General features: G+C 40.6%; 1 protein-coding gene across 2 annotated transcripts in view; it reads left to right on the top strand.

Moving 5' to 3' along the window:
* LOC135701820 (calcium/calmodulin-dependent protein kinase kinase 1) overlaps nt 1-17711 on the top strand; it is a 540452-nt gene extending 522741 nt beyond the window's left edge. For both annotated transcript variants that reach the window (XM_065222751.1, XM_065222752.1), the window contains exons 10-11: nt 14122-14314; nt 14449-17711. In XM_065222751.1, coding sequence (XP_065078823.1) covers nt 14122-14314; nt 14449-14487 — 232 coding nt within the window. In that variant the 3' untranslated portion in view covers nt 14488-17711. The remainder of the gene's footprint in view (nt 1-14121; nt 14315-14448) is intronic.
* The last annotated feature ends 3533 nt before the right edge of the window (nt 17712-21244 follow it).

Raw genomic sequence — 21244 nt, 5'->3', positions numbered from 1 at the left:
AGTGATTATGAACATTTATTAATTGATTCAGTTCTTTCCTATGTGATTCAAAACTTTTCTGAAGTGAATCAGTATATTCCGAAATGACTCGATCATTTTTCAACTAATTGGTTTTTTTTTCTTTTCGGGAAATAACGCCACTGCGACCAGTAATTTGATCTATTGTAGTATATCCCGTGTCTTTAGTTTAGTGCATGTCGTGTTATTCCATCACTATTGAGAAATGATGAAGTATTAGATTTTTTACTGTTGTAATTCTTGTATTTATCGCAAGAATCCGACTCTAATTGAAAGGTCCCGCTATTTATACTCTTCGGAGTGTTGAAACACCCACCAAAGGCGCGCCCCTTTGTCAGTCCTTTGGATTCCTTAGCAACAAAATTAAAGAATGACACCAATAATGACCATGCATCAGAACCCTAGTCTTAACCACTTCAAACTAGAGAACAACGAATAGAAGAGTTGGTTGGAAATGCTATCTTATATGAAGCTTTAGTGTGATTATTTATTGGCTAGAGAATGATCTTCGGAAAAGGGTAGGTGGATAGTTCCGTTAGAGTACGGCAGTATGAAAATTGAATAGAAGTTGAAAATGAGCGAAGGGCCATTAATGCGACAGTACGAAGTCAAACGCACACCTTTTGCCTAGCCCGTATGATGTACGCGGAGATTTGAAGTATGTCTTCAAATCTACAGGCAAAAGTATGCGCCCGCCTTTGCTCATTACTGTCTGCGGCTGTGGAATAGTTCTAGCGACGTTTCATCACTACCTAAAGTCTGAAGACTTACCACTATTAACATGGCATAAAAAGTAACAAGGACTAAGATGTGTTCCTTTGATTACTGAAAAATCATGTTCCCCTAGTTTGAAGTAGTCAGGACTAGGAATCGGTGGTAGATCTTATATCCCGTAATATACCACGAAAAGGTGATCTACCCACGTTACGGGGCAATTGGGTACTCTCCGAAGAGATTCCAGAATTTTGTAAAGTAATTCAGTACTTTCCGAAGTGACCTAGATCATTTCTGAAGTTATTGAGTACTTTTAAAAATGATTATGAACATTTCTGAATTGATTCAGTTCCTTCCGAAGTGATTCCGAACTTTTCTGAAGTGCTTCAGTACTTTCCGAAGGGATTCCGAATATGTTTAAAGTGGTTCAGTTCGTTCCAAAGTGTTTATTAACCTTTTTGAACTGATTCAGTTCATTCCGAAGTGATTACTAACTTGTCTGAAGTGATTCCTAACTTTTCTGAAGTGAATCAGTACTGTCCAAAGTCATTCATGAAGTGATTCAGAACTTTTCGAAGCGATTAAAATATTTCTGAAGCGATTCAGTTCTTTCCGTAGTGATTCCGAATTTTTCAACAGTAATTCAGCACTTTCCCAAGTGACTTGGATCTTTTTTGAAGGGATTCAAAACTTTTCGAAGTGGTTTTGAACATTTCTGAAGTGATTGAGTTATTTGAGAAGTGATTCCGAATTTATTTGAAGTGATTCAGTACTTTGCAAAGTGAATAGGGGAGAATGGTATACAACGCACCCCCTGGGCAGAACACACCAGCTGACTTTCATTTGTGTTTTTCATGGCTTTTACGTAATTTTTTTGTTGTCTTATCAAGCAGCACTTCTAGCATAGCATCTGAACTCAAAATCCTGCATGATAAATCCTAAAATTGGATTAAAAATTCCAAGAAAAACTCAAAATAAAATGAAAAAGTGCGTCTTACCCCGGGGGTGCGTTATGTACTGTTCTCCCCTACTATTTTTTCAAACGTAATTCTTACCTTCCTAATGGTTTGGAACTTTTCTTGATTTGTTCAGGACTTTTCGTAGTGATTTCGATCATTTCTGAAGTGATACAGTTCTTTTAGAAGTGATTCGGATAATTTCTAAAGTGATTCAGAATATTCTGGAGTAATTCCGTATTTTTCAAAACTGAACATCAACAAGGCTGCAGCGCAAACCTTTTCACATGTCTTGGCATATGTCATTGACAGACACGTCCCGAAAAGAACTCACCACAAAGTGTCTCACCCTCCCTGGCAGACGAGAGAGCTACGTAGGTTGAAGTCAATCAAGAGAGCAGCATTGAGAAGATTTACGAAGTATCGCACGCTTCCTCTGAAACTAAATTATGTGAGGCTGAATCACATGTACCAGCGAGTCAGTCGTGAATGCTTTTCAAGTTTCCAACGAGGCATTCAGCGCAAACTTAAGCTACACCCTAAATCCTTTTGGAACTACGTGAACGAGCAACGCAGGGAATCCGGCCTGCCATCGTCTATGGAGTTCAACGGAGAAGTTGCTGCCACTGTTCAGGATATATGCCACCTTTTTTTCCGAAAAGTTTGCCAGTGTATTCACTAATGAGACACTAACTGACGACCATATTAACCTGGCTGCCAGGAACGTTCCAGTAAACGATCAAACGCTGGGTGCAATTGATGTTAATGCAGAAATGATTTCTAAGGCCGCGACTTTGCTCCTTCAATCCTGGACCTGATGGAGTTCCATCTGTATTTTTGAAGAGACATATTACTAGCTTGTTAATTCCGAATGTCTCTCTCAGGTGGCATATTTCCATCTTGCTGGAAATTTGCGCACATGTTTCCCGTCCACAAAAAAGGAAGGAAACGAGCTGTGGATAACTATCGAGGAATTACATCGTTAAGTGCCGTTTCGAAGCTATTCGAGCTAGTGATTATGGAACCGTTGCTGTCCCATTGCAAGCAGTATTTGAGTGCTGATCACCATGGGTTTACTGTCGGCCGCTCTACAACCACCAATCTGCTGTGTCTCACATCGTATATAACCGAAAGCATGTCGGATCGGGTTCAAACGTACGTTATTTATTCAGACCTATCCGCAGCATTCGACAAGTTGAACCATGCTATTGCGATTGCTAAAATCGGCAGGCTCGGTGTATGCGGTAATCTTCTGAGTTGGTTTTGATCATATCTTACCGGTCGCCAACTAAAGGTTGCCATAGGAGATTGCAGGTCCGCTAGCTTTTTCGCCACATCAGGTATACCTCAGGGAAGCCACATAGGACCGTTAATTTTTATACTGCACTTCAACGACGTGCATCTGGTCATCGAAGCTCCTCGGTTATCATATGCAGATGACCTCAAAATCTTCCTACGAATCAGCTCCATTGCTTTTTTTTTTTTTAAATGCGTTTATTTTTCCAGGCTCATTTGCCGTAGCTTTGCGGAGCCGATATTCATTGTTTGGATGACAAAATTTCTTAAAACTAACGTTAGTAAAGCGGGGGCCGATTACTCGCGGCTATCTCGAGGTTAGGGGTAACAAATTGTAACAAATGGATGGCAGGGTAGGGATTGAGAACACAAGGTTTGGAGAGCAATGTGCTTTTTATCTCGAACTAAGCGACCAACTGACGAAAAAGACAAACATGGGGGTACACCGATGGGCAGCTAACAACTTGGGGGAACACAAGATGACACTAAATACTAAATCCTCAGATCGATCCGTTTTAAAAACACATAAATTAAATTAAAATATTCGAGATCTCGGCTCGCCAAGATGTCTCTAACGGGCCGCATAGGTTGTTTTCCTCGGGCCCTGAGGGATGCGGATAACTCGGATCTAGCAACACAATGTAGGGTGCATGACCAAAGCACGTGGTCGATATCGTGATAGCCACTACCACAAGCGCACAAATTGCTGCCTGCGAGCCCGATTCGGAAGAAATGCGAGTCTAACGAGTAGTGATTGGACATGAGCCTTGATATGACACGTATAAAGTCACGGCTCATGTCCAATCCTTTGAACCATGGCTTGTTCGACACCTGTGGGAGAATAGAATGTAACCATCTTCCCAGATCACTCTCATTCCATTTTTGTTGCCAGTTGGTGAGGACGTGCTGACGGGTAATTGAGAAAAATTCCGCAAAGGCGATTTGTCGATCAAAAATATCGCCTTCCATAGCGCCCACCTTAGCTAGCGAGTCCGCTTTCTCATTACCCGGAATTGAGCAATGAGATGGGACCCAAGCTAAGGTGATAGTATAGGAGCAGTTAGATAAAGTACTCAATTTTGCTCGGATTTCGGTCAGGAAATACGAGGAGTGCTTCATCGGCCTCATTGATCGAATAGCCTCCAACGAGCTAAGGCTATCAGTAAAAATAAAATAGTGATCAGATGGTAGTGAGGCAATTTGCTCTACTGCGTAAAATATGGCTGCTAGTTCCGCAACGTATACGGAACAGGGTTTTTGCAGTTGATATGAGGCGCTATGAAATTCGTTGAATACTCCAAATCCAGTGGAAGCGTTTATAGTTGACCCATCTGTGAAAAAACTCTTATTGTTACTAACATGGTGGTACTTGTTTGCAAAAATTAAGGGAACAACCATCGATCGATGGTGATCTGGTATTCCACGGATTTCTTGCAACATGGTCAGATCAAAATTTACAGAGGAACTATAAAAGTCTTGGAGGCAAACACGAGAGGAATTGAATGAAGAAGGGCCAATCTCTAGCGTCATGTACTCGTAATAGAGACTCATGAATCTTGTTTGAGGATTTCTGTCGAGCAGCTTCTCAAAGTTTTCTATTACTAATGGGTTCATTACTTCACAACGGATAAGAAACCGGAAGGACAGTTCCGCGAAACGATCTGTCAGTGGGAGAACACCCGCGAGTACTTCGAGGCTCATCGTATGCGTCGAGTGCATACAGCCGAGCGCGATTCGGAGGCAACGGTATTGAACCCGTTGCAGCTTCAGGATATGTGTTTTCGCCGCGGATTGAAAGCAGAAGCTTCCGTACTTTAGAACCGACAAGATGGTTGTTCGGTACAACCTGATCAGATCTTCCGGGTGTGCTCCCCACCAAGTTCCAGTGATTGTACGAAGAAAATTGATTCTTTGTTGGCATTTTTGTTTCACATACGCAATATGTTTTCCCCATGTGCTTTTGGAATCGAACCAGACACCTAAATACTTGAAAGATATACTTTGAGTGATTGTTCTACCCTTTAGTTGAAGCTGTAACTGTGCAGGATGATGCTTCCTAGAAAAAACAACCAACTCAGTTTTCTCCGGAGAGAATTCGATACCCAGCTTCATAGCCCAAGTAGACAAATTGTCTAAGGTATCTTGCAATGGTCCTTGCAGGTCCGGTGCACTTGGCCCTATAACGGATACAACGCCGTCATCTGCAAGCTGCCTTAGCGAGCAATTTTCATCAAGACAACCATCAATGTCTTTTACATAAAAATTATAAAGAAGGGGGCTTAAACATGAACCCTGGGGGAGACCCATGTAACTAATTCGTGAAGTTGTCGAGTTTCCATGAGAAAAGCTCATATATTTCTCAGACAACAAGTTGCTCAAATAGTTGTTCATAATTGGTGAAAGCCCACTATCGTGGAGTTTATCCGAAAGGACATCGATACAAACAGAATCAAAAGCCCCCTTAATGTCCAAGAAAACTGAACCCATTTGCTGTTTTTGCGCATAGGCCAGTTGAATTTCAGTTGAAAGCAACGCAAGACAGTCGCTCGTTCCTTTGCCTCTCCGAAATCCAAATTGCGTATCTGAAAGTAAACCATTCGACTCGACCCATTTGTCTAGACGAAAAAGAATCATTTTCTCCAACAATTTCCGTATACAGGACAGCATCGCGATGGGACGGTACGAGTTATAATCCGACGCGGGTTTACCGGGTTTTCGAATGGCGATAACTCTTACTTGCCTCCAGTCATCCGGAACAATGTTGTGCTCCAGAAATTGATTGAATAAGTTCAACAAGCGTCTCTTCGCGACATCTGGGAGATTTTTAAGCAAGTTGAACTTGATTCTATCCATTCCTGGAGCTGAATTGTTACATGAAAGGAGAGCAAGTGAGAATTCCACCATCGAAAACGGGGAATCTATTTCGTTATTACCCGACGGACGATCACGAACGTTGGTTTGAACCGACACCGAATCCGGGCAAACTTTCCGCGCGAAGCTGAATATCCAACTGTCCGAGTACTCCTTGTCTTCGTTAATCGGTGATGACGCGTTTCGCATTCTCCTGCCGACATTCCAGAGTGTTCTCATGGAAGTCTCTCGCGACAAACCATCGACGAACCGACGCCAGTAACCGCGTTTTTTTGCTTTAATTAAGTCCTTAAAAGTTTTCTCGAGGTCGGTGTACCGCTCGAAATCCCCGACCTTGCCGTGTTTGCGGAACCGTTTAAACGCGGCGGACTTCTCGCTGTTCGCGTCGGTGCAATCCTTATCCCACCACGGGGTGGGAGGTCGCTTGCGGACGGAAATACCCGGAACACGTTTCGTCTGTGCTCGCAGCGCAGAATCGATGATAAGACGCGCGAGAAAGGAGTACTCGTCCAGCGGAGGAAGTACGTCAACCGATTGGCTGGCATCAAGAACCGCGGTCGCGAATTTTCGCCAGTCAATGTTTTTTGTAAGATCGTACGCGATGTCGACCGAACGAGTAGAAGATGAACCATTGGTAATAGAAATTTTGATTGGCAAATGGTCACTACCGTAGGGATCTTGAATTACTTTCCACGAGCAATCCAACGATAGTGAACTCGAACAAAGTGAGAGGTCTAATCTGCTTATTTTTGCTGGAGGTTTGGCTACTCGTGTTGCTTCCCCGGTGTTCAGAATTGTCATTTTGAAGAAGTCGCACATGTCGTATATCAAGGTTGAGCGGTTGTCGTCGTACAGTTCCCCCCAGCCTGTACCGTGAGAGTTAAAATCTCCCAAGATCAACCGTGGCTCCGGCATAGCCGTGCAGATATCCGAGAAACTTTGACGAGAAATCGCAGTTCGCGGTGGAAGATATACTGAGGCAATACTGAGGCATTTACCTCGAATATTAACCTGACATGCAACAACTTCAATGCCTGTCACCGAAGGCAGATCGATTCTGTAGAAGGAATGGAGCTTGTTGATCCCCAGAAGCACCCCTCCATACGAATCTGCGCGGTCAAGGCGAATAATGTTGAAATCGTGGAAAGCAAGATCGTTGTCTGAAGAGAGCCATGTTTCACAAAGGGCAAATGCATCAGAAAGTGAGTTGTTAACTAAAAATTTAAATGTGTCAAGTTTTGGCATAAGACTTCTACAGTTCCACTGAAGAACAGAGATCATATCCCCGACCTCATTCGGAGAATTATCCATCGAAAGATATGATCGATGCATGGAAGGACCACCTAGAAGCTAGTTGCTTCAAAAGAGTTTTCACCATTGGCAGCACTAAATTAATAATGCTCCTCGTTGAGTCAGAGACATTGAATATACTGAAGAAGCTATCCACAATACCAGAAAACGTGAACATGGGGGCATGTTCTTGCTGATTATTCAGCTGCTTTTCTGGCCGAAAAACTGGGACATCTGGGGTTTTAGATGATCCTGGAAGTGACGGAAAGTTCTTGTCATAATTACAAGGTTTAAAACCCGGTGGAATGGGTTTCGGTGTATTTCCGTTACCTCTTGAATTTTCCAAGGTGGAAGGGTGGTCCGTACGAGTGGCCTTACGAGGCTTTTCGGTGGTGTGTTGTTTTGCTCGTTTTCTCGTATTGCCTTTAAAGACAAACGGACTACCCTCACCGCCCTCTGAGTCAGAGTCTAGATCATCAACTGGCAAAATGGAGAACGTGTTACTGTTTTTTGGTGTGGTCTGAGAAGATGAAGCGGTATTCTTCAAGAGTTCTGCTAGTGTTCTCTTGGAGCGAGCTTGCAGAGACCGCTTAAGTTTTTCTCCCTGCTGTTTATACCTCGGGCAGTTAGTCAGGGTATGCAGGCTCTCCTTGCAGTACACACATTTTGGTGGAGCACCGCAAGGGCCCTCTTGATGTTGCTCGCCACACTGATCGCAGCGTGGTTTGTTCGAGCAGTAGTCCGATGTATGACCAAGTTGTTTACATTTCGAGCAGTTCATTACCCGAGGTACAAACAGGCGTACAGGCAGCCGAACCTTGCCAATAGCGACGTAGTGAGGTAACGCTGAACCCGAAAACGTCACACGAAACGAGTTTGACAAGGAATAAGTTTTTTTGGAGCCTACTACGGATACTGACTGCATTTGAAGGCAGTCCAATATCTTCACCTTCGGCAGAGCACGGTTTTTAAAGATTCCGAAGGAATCGGGACCCAAGAAATCATCACTAGTCAAACTCGCTTCGGTGACCACTCCTTCAATTTCTACCTCACTACTGGGTATGTAGACTCGGTATTCCAATGAAAAAAGCTCGCACGCAACAATTTGGTTAGCCTGCTTCCGGTCATCAACGGTAACGCGCAGTTTTATTGGTGTTACCTTGAAAATATCGGTAACGGCCGAAAAATGTGTTGTTAGATCCTTAGAGATCCTCGGAATGTTCAAAGGTTTTTGTTTGGGCCGGAAAAAAACAACCCATGGGCCTTTCGAGGCTTCTGGGTAAGCCTTTAGGCGGGGGAGCGCAGAGGTTTTTGGGGGCAATGGTGTGGGGGGTGCAGGTGGACGAGGAGGAGATGGTGGGGGAGAGGGTTGTGGGCGATACCTTTTCTTGGGATATGCTCCAGTATTTTTGCTGGAGAGCGAGTCAACTGGAACGTCAAGGGTTTCCATTTCCACAACTTCCTCGAGACTTTCGTGTGAGGTGGAATTAAGAGTTTCGTCGTCTGAGATGGAAAGCGACCATCCCCCGCCTTTATCATTTTCATCCATTGCGGTTAAATATCGCCGCAATGGTGTTTTTTGTAAAAAATTTTACAAATAATTGCAGTAATTTCAAATAATATCAAAAAAAAAATATATATATATATATATAGTTTCACTCTACTAACGAGTAATACATGCAAAGAAAAAAAAATCAAAAAAAAAATAATGATTATATACTATTTACAGAGTTTTGGATCACCCTAAGTAATACAAAAATAATAATAAAAAAAAATCAAGAAAAAAAAATCAAGCGAAAAAAAAATTGGATTTTTGGATCACCCTAATTAAACACCAATCTAATATTGGACCAGGGAAACAAGGAAGATGCTATACTGGCGAGAACAATACAAACGACACGATTTATACCTAACGCACTGAGGCGGCAGCAGACTGGAGAGATATAATTGTTTGATCCAACGGCTGCAGAGTCAATAACCTCGATGCTGGTGTGCCTCGGTCGACTCGGTAGGCAATATGACGCTCTTTCGTTGTTGCTATCGATGGGGTGATTTACCGATAGTGGTGATGATTTTGCTGATGATGTTGCGATGATGCTGGGTTAAAGCTGGACCGTAATGAAAGCACTCGGCATATCATTAACGGCTTCCTCACTCGCGCACTAGTCGTCTAAACACTATGCCAATTAACTTTGGCGAGAAAAAACCCTCGCGTGGGGAAAAACTCAAAACTAAATGATAGTGTCGTACAACGAGACCGATGCGACTTGATCGGCTCAGCGTGCGAGACGGAATGGGCTCCATTGCTGACTGTCACTTTCTTCAACGTTAGCTGAATGTATTCGCTAGTTGGTGCAGGTTAAACAGAATGGTAGTGAACCCAGCCAAATGCTCCGCTATTACGTTCTCACGAAAACAACAACCGATAATATTTAGATATGACCTGCTTGGCTCGACAATCGAACGCGTGAATCAGGTGAAAAACTTGGGTGTGATCTTGGATTCGCAGCTTTCATTCAAGCAACACATTGCATATGTTGTTGATAAGGCGTCAAAAACTTTAGGGTTCATTTTTAGGATAACTAAAAACTTCACTGATATCTACTGTCTAAAATCTCTCTTTGTTCGCTTGTTCGATCGACGCTTGAGTATTGTTCAGCGGTTTGGAACCCAAACTACATCAACGGTGCCGAATCTGTTCAACGTCGCTTTCTTCGTTTTGCGTTGCGTAGATTGCCTTGGAATGATCCGTTTCGATTACCAAGTTACGAAAGCCGTTGTCAACTTATCGACCTAGAACTTCTCCGGACTAGAAGAGACACAAGCAGAGCCCTAACCGTGGCCGATATCCTACAAGGAAGGACAGATTGTGAGGCTATCCTGAGGCAAATTGACCTGAATGTTCAACCCCGACCGCTTCGTAATAACCTTATGCTAAGACTGCCTCTACGTCGCACAAATTATGGAGCGTACGGTGCGATTTGCGGACTGCATCTGCATATGTCTTCGACTTTCATCTCTCCCGTGATGCGCTTCGTCGAAAGTTTTCTTCTGTTTTTCGCCGGCAGGAGTTAAGATATTGACTATAAGATATACGTTTTTTAATGTTTTTTTATGTTATGACCATGCTTGAATTTTTTTTTTTACCTTAGTTGATAAGGTTAAAATCATTGAGGCTTCATCCAGCCTGTTGATTTAAAACAACAATAAACCAAAAAAAATATTGAGGCGTTATTGGTCTTAATGACGTAACCTAAACTAAACATAAAAAGTACTTAAACTAAACATCAATAAGTACCTAAAAAGAAGGAAAATTACTTGACAAATTAAACTGATCTACTCACTTAGAAATACCTAATTTATCACGTGACGGAATCCATCTTTTATGTAAATTGATGTAAATTTATGTTATGTAAAAATTGATTTAAGTAAAAATTGATGTAAAAATTTTATGTAAAAATTGATGTTCGTATACGTCAGTCTCAGAGCACCTAAATTTTCATGAATTTTTTTAAGTGTGTAGAAAAAAATGAACTAAACCTCCGGCGAAGCAGCTGGCAAGTCAAGGCCAAAGAAGAATATCTGTAAACCACCGATTGCGCCTAACATGCTAGTTCGCTGTATGAGCAGGCGCAGCATTAAAATATTCCGTAGGGCTCGGGGTTGAACATTGATGTCAACTTGCTCAAGGATAACAGGGCAATCGGTGCGTCCTTGCAAAATATCCGCAATTAGCAATGCCCTTGCTGTATCTCTTCCGGCCGACAGGGGCTCCAGATGGATCAGTTGTAAACGACTTTCGTAGCTAGGCAATCGGAAGGGATCCGTCCACGGCAGTTTACGAAGCGCGTATCTCAGGAACCGTCGCTGCGAACCGACTCAACTCTTGCGGCACCTATGTTGTAGTGAGGAGTCCAGACAACCGAGCAGTATTCTAATATGGAGCGAGACAAGGAGCAGTTCAACGATTTAAGGCAATAGATATCCGTGAAGTCTTTGGCAATCCTGAAGATCAACCCGAGAATTCTGGAAGCTTTGTCGAGAATCAAATCTAGGTCCTTAATTTGGCTGACGTGCTCAATTTCAGTGCCTAACAAAACATGCTTGAACATAATAGTCTCTTTCTTGCGCGAAAAAGAGATAACCGAGCATTTGGACGGGTTAACCTCCATACGATTCAGAATACACCAATCAGCAAAAGCATTCAGCTGTCGTTGAAGAAAGCAACAGTCTTCAATCAGGTGAGTTCGAAGGACGAGTTTAAGGTCATCTGCGTAAGATAATCGTGGTCCCTCAATTACCAGATTTACGTCGTTGAAGTAACTCAGGAAAATCAGTGGTCCCAGGTGACTATACCCTGGATTAAGCCAGACGTGGCAGCGAACAAACGGGACTGGTGATCACAAATGACAACAGTAAGATAGCGATCGGTGAGGTACTGAAGTGCCCAACGTAGAGAAACTTTGTTTTACTCGCGTGGTCTTTCTTTTTTCGTAAAATAAAAGACAGTAATTCCATTTCCTACTGTAGGTAAAAATGCTCTTTGATGATCATTTAATCTAAGGTTGGAACTGTGCTTGTACGCACCTAGCAAACCTCTTATAATACCTCATCAGAACAACTGCCCCGATTATTTATTCTTCAAAAACTTTTATACATGAATTTGTTACTTAAACTCTCTGATTCCGGATATCCAGAGGACCGTATTCTGGCAACCCAGTAGCATAATCGATATGTTGATGTCATAATTCGTCTTTGCTAATGATTATATGTAAGGTCTATTTTCTGGAATTGACTAATCTCCCGGTGATTCCGGATATCCAGAGGACCGTTTTCTGGCCACTTGGTTGCAAAATAGATATTGTGATGGTATATTTCATCTATTCTCATGCTTGTATGCAATTTAGGAAAAAATCGCGGATCTCTAGGTCTACTTTCAGGAAATGACCATTTTCCCGGTGAATCAGAATTTCCACAAAGCCACATTTCACGGGTTTTATCGTTTCGATTGGCCACCCACAACTCTAATCGGTTACTTGCCTGTTCCGTTTGAAAATAGAAGTCATACCTTTCATGTAGTTGCTCAAATTTAAGATGTGGTAACCAAATTGCCGAGAACCAGTCATGTCAACATGAATCGACACGCATTTTGCTCGGGACTTTTCCGGGTTTTTCCGTTCCGACTGGCCAACTACAGGTCCAATTGGGTTTTTATCTATTCAAAATAAAAATAAAATAGCCATATCTTTCGATTGGTGGCTGAATCATAACGATTGGTCATCGCATTGCTGAGAACCAGCCATGTCAACTATGAATCGACACGCCTTGTAGCCTTGGTACTTTGAAGAAGTTTCGATGGCTTGTGATTATGTCAATTAATCAACATTCAGTCATTGAAAGAGCGTGGGGATTATACTGTGGTCTCTTCCGTGAACAATATTGTTTCGCAACGCATTGACTAAGCTTATTTATTATCAAGACTTAATTTATTGTACCTTCTCGTCAAATGCGTAATCGACATTTGTAGATCGTAATTACGTGAAATATGGACCGATAAATCGGATGATGTCTTTTTAAAATCTACATTGTGAAATGATAGACCTAAATATGCCACCCCTAAAACTGAAAAAAATATTTCCAAGCACTGCGAAATCATAGATCATAAGTTATAATGTTATTATGTAGTCTACGGTCTTTGATTGACGAATAAATAAATAAAGAATACGAAATCCTCGGAAAAATTCTAATGGGAGTGTTCGATTTGTTCAGACTTTGACAGTTCATTTGGCTCAAAACATTCTCTCCGCCCATCTCTCCCTCTGAGTATTTCTAAGGTTGATCAGATACGGCACGGCACAAACAGTCTTCGGGATAAGAATCCTTCACAATAATAGCACTAGCTATCGCACAAAAGGCACAACATTCACAGTAATACAGTCACAAAACAAGCAAACTCGCAAAAAAGGCATCTGAATGACTTAAGCACACCGAAAATCACGAAAAAAAAAACTGCTGTATCAAAACAACAACACTTCACTGCCAGACAATGCTATCATTTTCCTGGAAAGGTTGCCGAAGAAAAAGAGGCTGCCGACAATAATCGCACTCACCAGAGAAGTTTGGAGCGTTGTAAAAACGTTTTAAGCCCTTTTTGGACAATTAACCACTTCATTCGAGCAGTTAAAATGACGTTACCACCACTCGAACTTTGAAATAAAACATAATTTTGAGATTTTTTTCTTCCAGAACCACGAGAAAAGTAGCCATCATTTGTGCGTTTCATAAAAAAAATAGAAATTAGTTGGTTCAGTTTTGAGGAATCTCTGGTAGAAAGTCACGCCAAAACTGCTTGACAAAGTGGTCAATTCTGTCGCTTGCTGGATTCCCAAGCAGCACGCTTCCATCGAAATAAGTTGCTGTAACATGATTGTGACTGGAATAAGTTTCACACAAGTAACTACAATTGTTCTGTGACAAGTGTTCTGCTAGGGTTGGATAGAATAGCAAGCAGCAGATAAATGAAAATAAACAAACCCGCCATATATGTGCGTGACGCTGAGAAATAGCTAATAAAAGTGTGGAGGCTGCTTAGATTGACGAATATACGTAACTTCCCCTATTTAAATTAGTGTTGCAATACTATTCTATGCGAGTTCATTATGGGTAGTGTATGTATTACTCGCACTACTTTGCTGCTGGTTTCCCATAAGCGAACTGTATCCCGGATGGGTAAACTATCTCACAAATGGTTTGGATGATACCCCGAACACGTCGTTTAGCTCTCTTTTATGGTTATTTTTATTAGGGTTTGGAAAAATTAGACACGATCACGTTTTTCACCGTTTGGACCACTGTGCAAGTAACGGAACTACTTCGTTTTGAAAACAGAACGACTGTAATGTGACGTGATTTGCTGAAAACCTATTGTTTTATAAAAATTACGTTGTTAAAAATAAATTATTCATTTACATTTCAGGCAACCTTCCAATGAGTCACTCCTACCATCGGTTACGGAAGGCGTTTCAAGCCCCGGTGGAAGCCCTGAACAGCTGTCACCGTACAAGGTTCCCAGCATCGTGTCGACTCCGTCGCAGGATTCTTCCAATACAGCAACTGCCACCGAACCCGATCGCATTGAAGCAACCACTCCGGACAGCATCGACCAAATGGTAAATGATGACGCAACAACTTAGACGTAGTGCTTAATTTTCCCTGCGTTAGCTTATTTCCTAAACCTTTTTATCAAACGATAGCAAACTATACTTTCCCTTACCTTTCTTTTCCTCTTTTTCTTTTATTCTAGAATTTGCCAAATCGTGCATACTTAGAAGTTCTGCTCTAATTCGATGCTAGTGATTTCTGATTTAGCTTTTTACCCAAAGATTTTAAAAACTCTGAACCGCAAGCAATTGGTGACAAAAGCTATTTAAATTTTATCTGCAAATTGTAACTTTTGTTATACTTAAATCACGCCGTCTCGCAATTACAACAAATAGAGCGTAAGAAAAATCGTACAGCGTTGTTACTTTTACATTCACTAGATTTTACTTGTACTTATTGTGCATACGGAATTTTGGCGGTTTTTTGCATTTAATAGTTGACAAAATAAAATATAAACGGAATAAGGATAGCTTTGAACAAACATTTTTAATGTTAATGGTACTGAACGGAAACTAGAATTAATAAGCGTGTACATATTTACAAATTTGATCTTTTTAATATGTAGTCCAATTGAAAAAAAAAGAAGTGTTTTTTAAAAGTAAACTAACATTTGAATACACATATATCATTATTGACCAAAAATTGAATGTTTAACTACTTAAGAGTTTGATATTACTTAAGGCTCTGCTATTGGAGGCAGAGCCGAACATTCAGAAAAATTACGCTTTAAACATTACTATTAATATTATGAACTTAACTTTAAAGGTAGTAAACAAAACCTATAATGTGAGCGTCAGAACTTGCCATTGTTAAGAATTGATTAAATTTGGCCAAAAAAAGCAAGCATCACCGTACCGTAATTAATACTGGCAAGTTGTGATACAATTTTTTGCAGATCTTTCTCTTTGAATCTTATGAAATTAAACTTACCTAGCGAGTATATTCAATGTAGACATAGGCAATTTGCATCGGTAATAAAAACAACTTCGTCAAATTTCGATAACTAACTAGCAGAAGTGAACAGGGTTGATATGCAAGAATAATACCCATAATGATAGAATTCCAACCACTTAAGCTTTAATACTACCTTTAAAACTATGATTAGAACTGACAAGTATGAACCGTTGAGTTTCGTCTCCACTTGGGACAAGCACACATCGGGACCATTTTAGTACGTTCCTCGACGATAATATGCACTACTTTACAAATGCCTTCTGTTACTCATGTTCTATTACTAGTGTATACTCTATCTCTCTAAATCCACTGGAAAGCAGTTGCGAAACTGTATTTCCAGGCAAGTTGTTTCTGTATTATTCCTGATTAGGGTTGATGGATCGTTTCATCGAATAGTCTCGTAATGCAGATTTGGTTTGCTATGTGGATTTAAGCAGCCACTAGAAAATGACATGTAACGTAAACTACCGGGCATGTAAATATGTGATTTGAATTCAAACCAACGATTCACTTGTTAAAAAGATTGTATACATGTTGCATGCAAGCTTAGTGGTTTGATATAACATTTGAAATATTTCATGACATATTTCTTTCCAACTTACCGAATCTACAATGTAAACCTGTATGATATATGACATCCCTATAACACACGCACACACACAGAACATAAATTTACGATTCAGACAAAGCCAAAGACCTTTAGAAAAAAAACGCGCTCAATTTGTCGAACCCTGTCATGTTTGTTTATGAATTATAGAAGCGTATCAACGAGCAAGCAAAATTAGGAGAATTTACATGTTTTTACTTGCCCGTTGCTACACTCCGAAAATTAAAAATACCCCGGACAGGCTGATACAGTTTTGTAGCTACTCAGCTAATTAAGCGTGTTCCAAAGGTTTAGGGAACAAAAAGATACATTTACTTCTTTGCCATTTGAAACCACTGGCGTTTAACTTTGAAAACTTCGTCAAGCCCTTCACATATAGGACCAGCTAGGCTCTATGTCCTTTTATCCGTGGAAATTTCAACCACTAAAATTCACTATCGGCCAATGAAATGATCCGCATCCACTCTCTCTGTAGACAAAAACAACATGTTTTTACCATACAAACAAACAAAACCGAACCATTCCAACTGCAAAGAGACTCCAAATACAACGAGTAACAAGAAGTTAGAAACCAAGAATTGGAAACCATTCGTGATTGTTGATACAATTTTGACAATTAATATGACAGCGTGTTTTGGCGCAGCAAAAATACCCTGTTTCGTAGTTTCGTTATACATTTTTATACACCGTTTATTATATTTAGAAGCTTTAACTAGCAAACGAAACGTAAAATTAATCCCAAAACCGAACTTGAGAGGGGGGGGATTGGGCCCAAAAATAAGCGAAATAAACCTAAAAGGCAAACTGATGTAGAATTAGAGTATATAATGTGTGAAAAGTGCCCAATCCCATTTCTTCATTTAAAAAAACCACGCATATCAAAACAAATGTAACATAAACTTAAACTTCAAAACTTTTAAAAGAAACAATAACTTGCTATTAATGCTTTGATAAATAGCAACGTCTAAAGGCGTTGTAAAAAAAAAAGTTATTCACTTGAGTCCAAATGTACCAAATTTAAATAAACAGCGTGAATTCCAGCATAGAATAACCTAATCATTTTTATTTAGGAAAAATCTCTCTATTTACAATTTCATATCTACTATCCCGTTGTAAGTAAAATGCACAAAACTCACTGGAATATGCGTTCAAACTGAAAGACCTTTATCAGTACCCATTCCCAGGCCATTCCCTATTCCACAGAAAAGTAAACAAGCAGAAATAGTTATAATGTGGTTCCCCCTTGTTTGTGTTCTTTTCTTTCTACTGACAATCATTAGTAGTATAGCTTGAAGCAACCAAGTGCTAATAACAAACTTAATTCTACATTTCTGAACCCACTTACCAATGTATTTTAAGCTCCCCCTTTCCTTTACAAGATCTAAGAAACCCACAGCACAGAAAAAGCAGCATCATGACTTTAGAAAGTCACTCCTGCACTGTCTACACGGAATGCAATTCTTTGCACTTGAATGTCTGAAAAAGTTATCTCCTCCTCTTTCGTTTTCCCGACTAAGTAAGTAAAAACTTCACCCTATTACCGAAAAAAAAACAAGCAAACAAAAACAAAAACGATTGAAATGTGATCCACTTATGTACTAAGAAAAAGAAACAAATATCAAATTGTTAAGTTTTAGAATGTGGTGATTTTTTAAATTTTTGTGGACAATACCCCCGGATTGATTGCATCGGAACAGTTTCGTTGTGAATGAGAAGATCATTTGTGTGAGCCGTATGAAATTTAAATTCATTTTTTTTTTTTAGTAAAGAGGCACAAGATGTTTTCTCGCGCAATTGTTAACATTAATTGAATCTACGAATAAAGTTTAATCAGTTTTATTTAATCGGGGCTCCGTTGCGTCCATTTCACTCTATCAATGTATCCGAAAGCCGTGTGATTAGTGGAATGTTCTTTGCAATCTTGAAATCAATTTTGGCAGCAAGTATCCAACACAGCAAAAAAATAATTTTGATATCACGTCAAAGTGGATGCACTACAGTCATGTCGAAAATATGGTGTAATATTACCTGCTAAAAAGGACAAAATTATCATTAATACAATGCATGAACTGACATTACGCTGCTTTTGCTGCATTTGTTTATTTATGTGGTCATAAAAATTACATGAAATTTTCGACATGATTGTAGTGCATCCACTTTGATGTGATATCAAAATTATTTTTTTGCTGTGAAGTAACACAGAAAACATCGTTAATTTTTTTTTTTATTTGTTTCTTAAAGTTGCCAAGAAATACATCTTGATACGACACATATGTTTCATATTTGTTGCTTGATTTACTTTAGTTCTCAAATTGCTGCGTTTTTCCGTCACAGCTGGCTGGATATTCCCATCCATGAGGAGAACAGGAAACCTGTTGAGTCTTAATAATAAAACTCAACTGCTTATGTAAGGCGCAGCTACAAAGCCAGATCATTCTGGAGGTGGCTGGGTTCGATTCCAGGTCCGGTCTAGGAATTTTTCGGGTTGAAGAAAATTTCAGTTTGATCTCGAGGAGAAACTAAAGGAAAATATTTCAGAGGATAGTTCCAAGAAAATGTAGAAGTGAGTTAATCATATTGTCGAGCAGTTTTGGGACGACATTCTTTCTACCAGCGGTTTTACGAAACTGACGCAATAATTTCCTGATTTTTCAAGCTTAGCATGAATAAGCTACTCGAGATCTTTTCGAGGTTCTAGAAGAAGAAAAAATCAAAATATTGTTCCACGACACAACAATAAATAAATTTTAATATTCCAGGCTCCAAGAAGATGCACTACAAACATGTAGAAAATTACATGTAATTTTTATAGCCACAAAAATAATCAAATGCAGTAAAAGTAGCGTAATGTCAGTTCATGAACTGTATTAATGATAATTTTGTCCTTTTTGGCAAGTAATATTACACCATTTTTTTGATACGATTGAAGTGCGTCCACTTTTATTTTTTTAATAATTACTTTATTTGTACAGCCTCAATCGAATAAACTTTACAGAGCCGTTGTCGCGGTTGTCTCGAGGATAGTGGAGATTTACAATATTTTGGATGGAAAAAGGGAGTAGGAGGTTTGAAATGTGATTTACGATACAATATTTAATTAATCCTAAAACGTGACCTTATTTCTATTCATCTTGAAAACAAACATTAAAAAACCCTCACGTACAAAATACAAACTAAACACAAGGTTAATCAAACTAATTATCTAAGGTTAATAGTCTTAAAGTAAACATATATGAGTTTCATAAACTTCAGATCGCACCCAGCCAAAACATCCCGAATTGGAACATTAGTTTGTCTACCTCGAGCCCGAAGGGAATCGTACAGCTCAGATCTGACTCCACGATGCTCAGCACAAGACCAAATAATGTGATCGGCGTCTTGGTAATCTTGTCCACATTCACAGAGATTCCTGTCCCCCAGCCCAACACGGATCAAGTGAGCGTTTAACGAATAGTGATCGGATATGAGGCGAGACATCACATGAATGAAGTCTCGAGTTCTCGACCCACCTCCAACCCCTTGAACCAAGGACTCTTCGACACCTTAGGGATGATCAAATATAGCCATCGTCCCAGACTCCCTTCACTCCATTTATGTTGCAAGCTGGCGAGTGACTGTTGACGATAAATTCGTTGTAGGCGATTTGTCGATCGTAAATATCGCCTTCCATAGCGCCCACCATAGCAAGGACTCACTGCCCGGAATCGAGCAATGAGATGGGACCCATGCAAAGGTGATGACAAAAGATCTTAAAGATAAAGCACTTAGAAGCTCTCGTATTTTCATGAGAAAATACGAGGAGTGTTTTACCGGCCTCATGGAGCGAATAGCCTCGACAGAACTGAGACAATCCGTAAAAATAAAATAATGATCTGGTGCAAGTAAGGCGATAGTTTCTTGCGTATAATGTATTGCCGCCAGCTCAGCAACATACACGGAACAAGGAGCATGAAGCATTCGAGAGATGCAATGAAATTCGTTAAAAATACTAAATCCAGCGGACGCCTCTATTAGTGATCCATCTGTGACTTGGCCAAACTTTGCAGTGTATAATGACGGAAAAATCATGGAACGATGATGTTCTGCGCCTCCGCGAATCTCTTGCGTCATAGATAAATCAAAATACACTGAATTGCCGAAGTCGGAGAAGCATACACGATGAGGATTATGCTGTGAAGGGCTGACATCCTGTGTTGTGTATACGTAGTACAATGACATAAAACGAGTTTGAGGGTTTAGCTCAAGAAGCTTCTCAAAGTTTTCGATTACCAGTTGGTTCATAACTTCACAGCGGGTTAGGAGTCTGAGGGACAGTTCCGAAAACCGATCAGAGAGTGGCAACATGCCCGCCAACACTTCAAGACTCATCGTATGAGTCGAGTGCATGTATCCTAACGATACGAAGACAGCGATACTAGATCCGTTCCAGTTTGATGATGTGCGTTTTAGCCGCCGACTGGAAGCAAAAACTACCGTACTCTAAGATAAAATCGTTGTCCGGTACAACGTTAGAAGATCTTGCGGATGAACTCCCCGCCACTTTCCGGTAATTGCGCCACTTTCCGCGAGACAGTCGTTCGTTCTCTTGCCCCTACGGAAACCAAATTGAGTATCTGAGAGTAGGTGGTTCATCTCAACCCATTTGTCCAGGCGAAAAAGGATCATTTTCTTTAACAATTTTCGAATGCACGATAATATCGCTATGGGACGATGCGAGTTATGATCTGACGCGGGTTTCCCAGGTTTTTTTAATGGCTATTACTCTCACTCGCCTCCAATCATCTGGCACAATATTGAGCTCCAGGAACTGACAAAACATGTTCAACATGCGCCTCTTAGCGACGTCTGAGATCTTCAACAAGTTGAATTTGGTCCTATCAGCCCCGGAGCCGAATTGCTACACGAAAGGAACGCGAGCGAGAGCTCCAGCTGGTTGATCTTGTCTACCGAATTCGTCGTTTCACGAGGAATCATCTGTGCCGACATAGAATCAGGACATACTTTTCGCGCGAACTTGAGAATCCAATGATCTGAGTACTCCTCGCTCTCGTTGTTTGAAGACCGGTTACGCATCCTTCACGCCGCGTTCCAAAGCGTATTCATCGACGTTTCGCGCGATAATCCGTCCACGAATTGCCGCCAGTATCCGCATTTCTTGGCTTTGATGAGGCCCTTGAGTTCGCGTTCAAGAGCCGAGTACGCTTCGAAATGCACGGGTGTTCCACGTTTCCGGAAAAGCTTAAACACGTCGGACTTTTTACGATAAACCTCAGTGCATCGCTGGTCCCACCAAGGGGAAGAAGGTTTCCTACGGAAAGACGTTCCTGGAACCAGCCGAGTATGAGCTTGAAGCGCGCTGTCAAAAATCAGATTGGAG

This window comes from Ochlerotatus camptorhynchus, unplaced genomic scaffold (assembly GCF_037179485.1).
Source record: "Ochlerotatus camptorhynchus isolate MF236.1 unplaced genomic scaffold, CSIRO-AGI_Acam_v1.1 ptg000177l, whole genome shotgun sequence".
Lineage (NCBI taxonomy): Eukaryota > Metazoa > Arthropoda > Insecta > Diptera > Culicidae > Ochlerotatus > Ochlerotatus camptorhynchus.
This window is presented reverse-complemented; position numbering and strand designations above follow the sequence as displayed.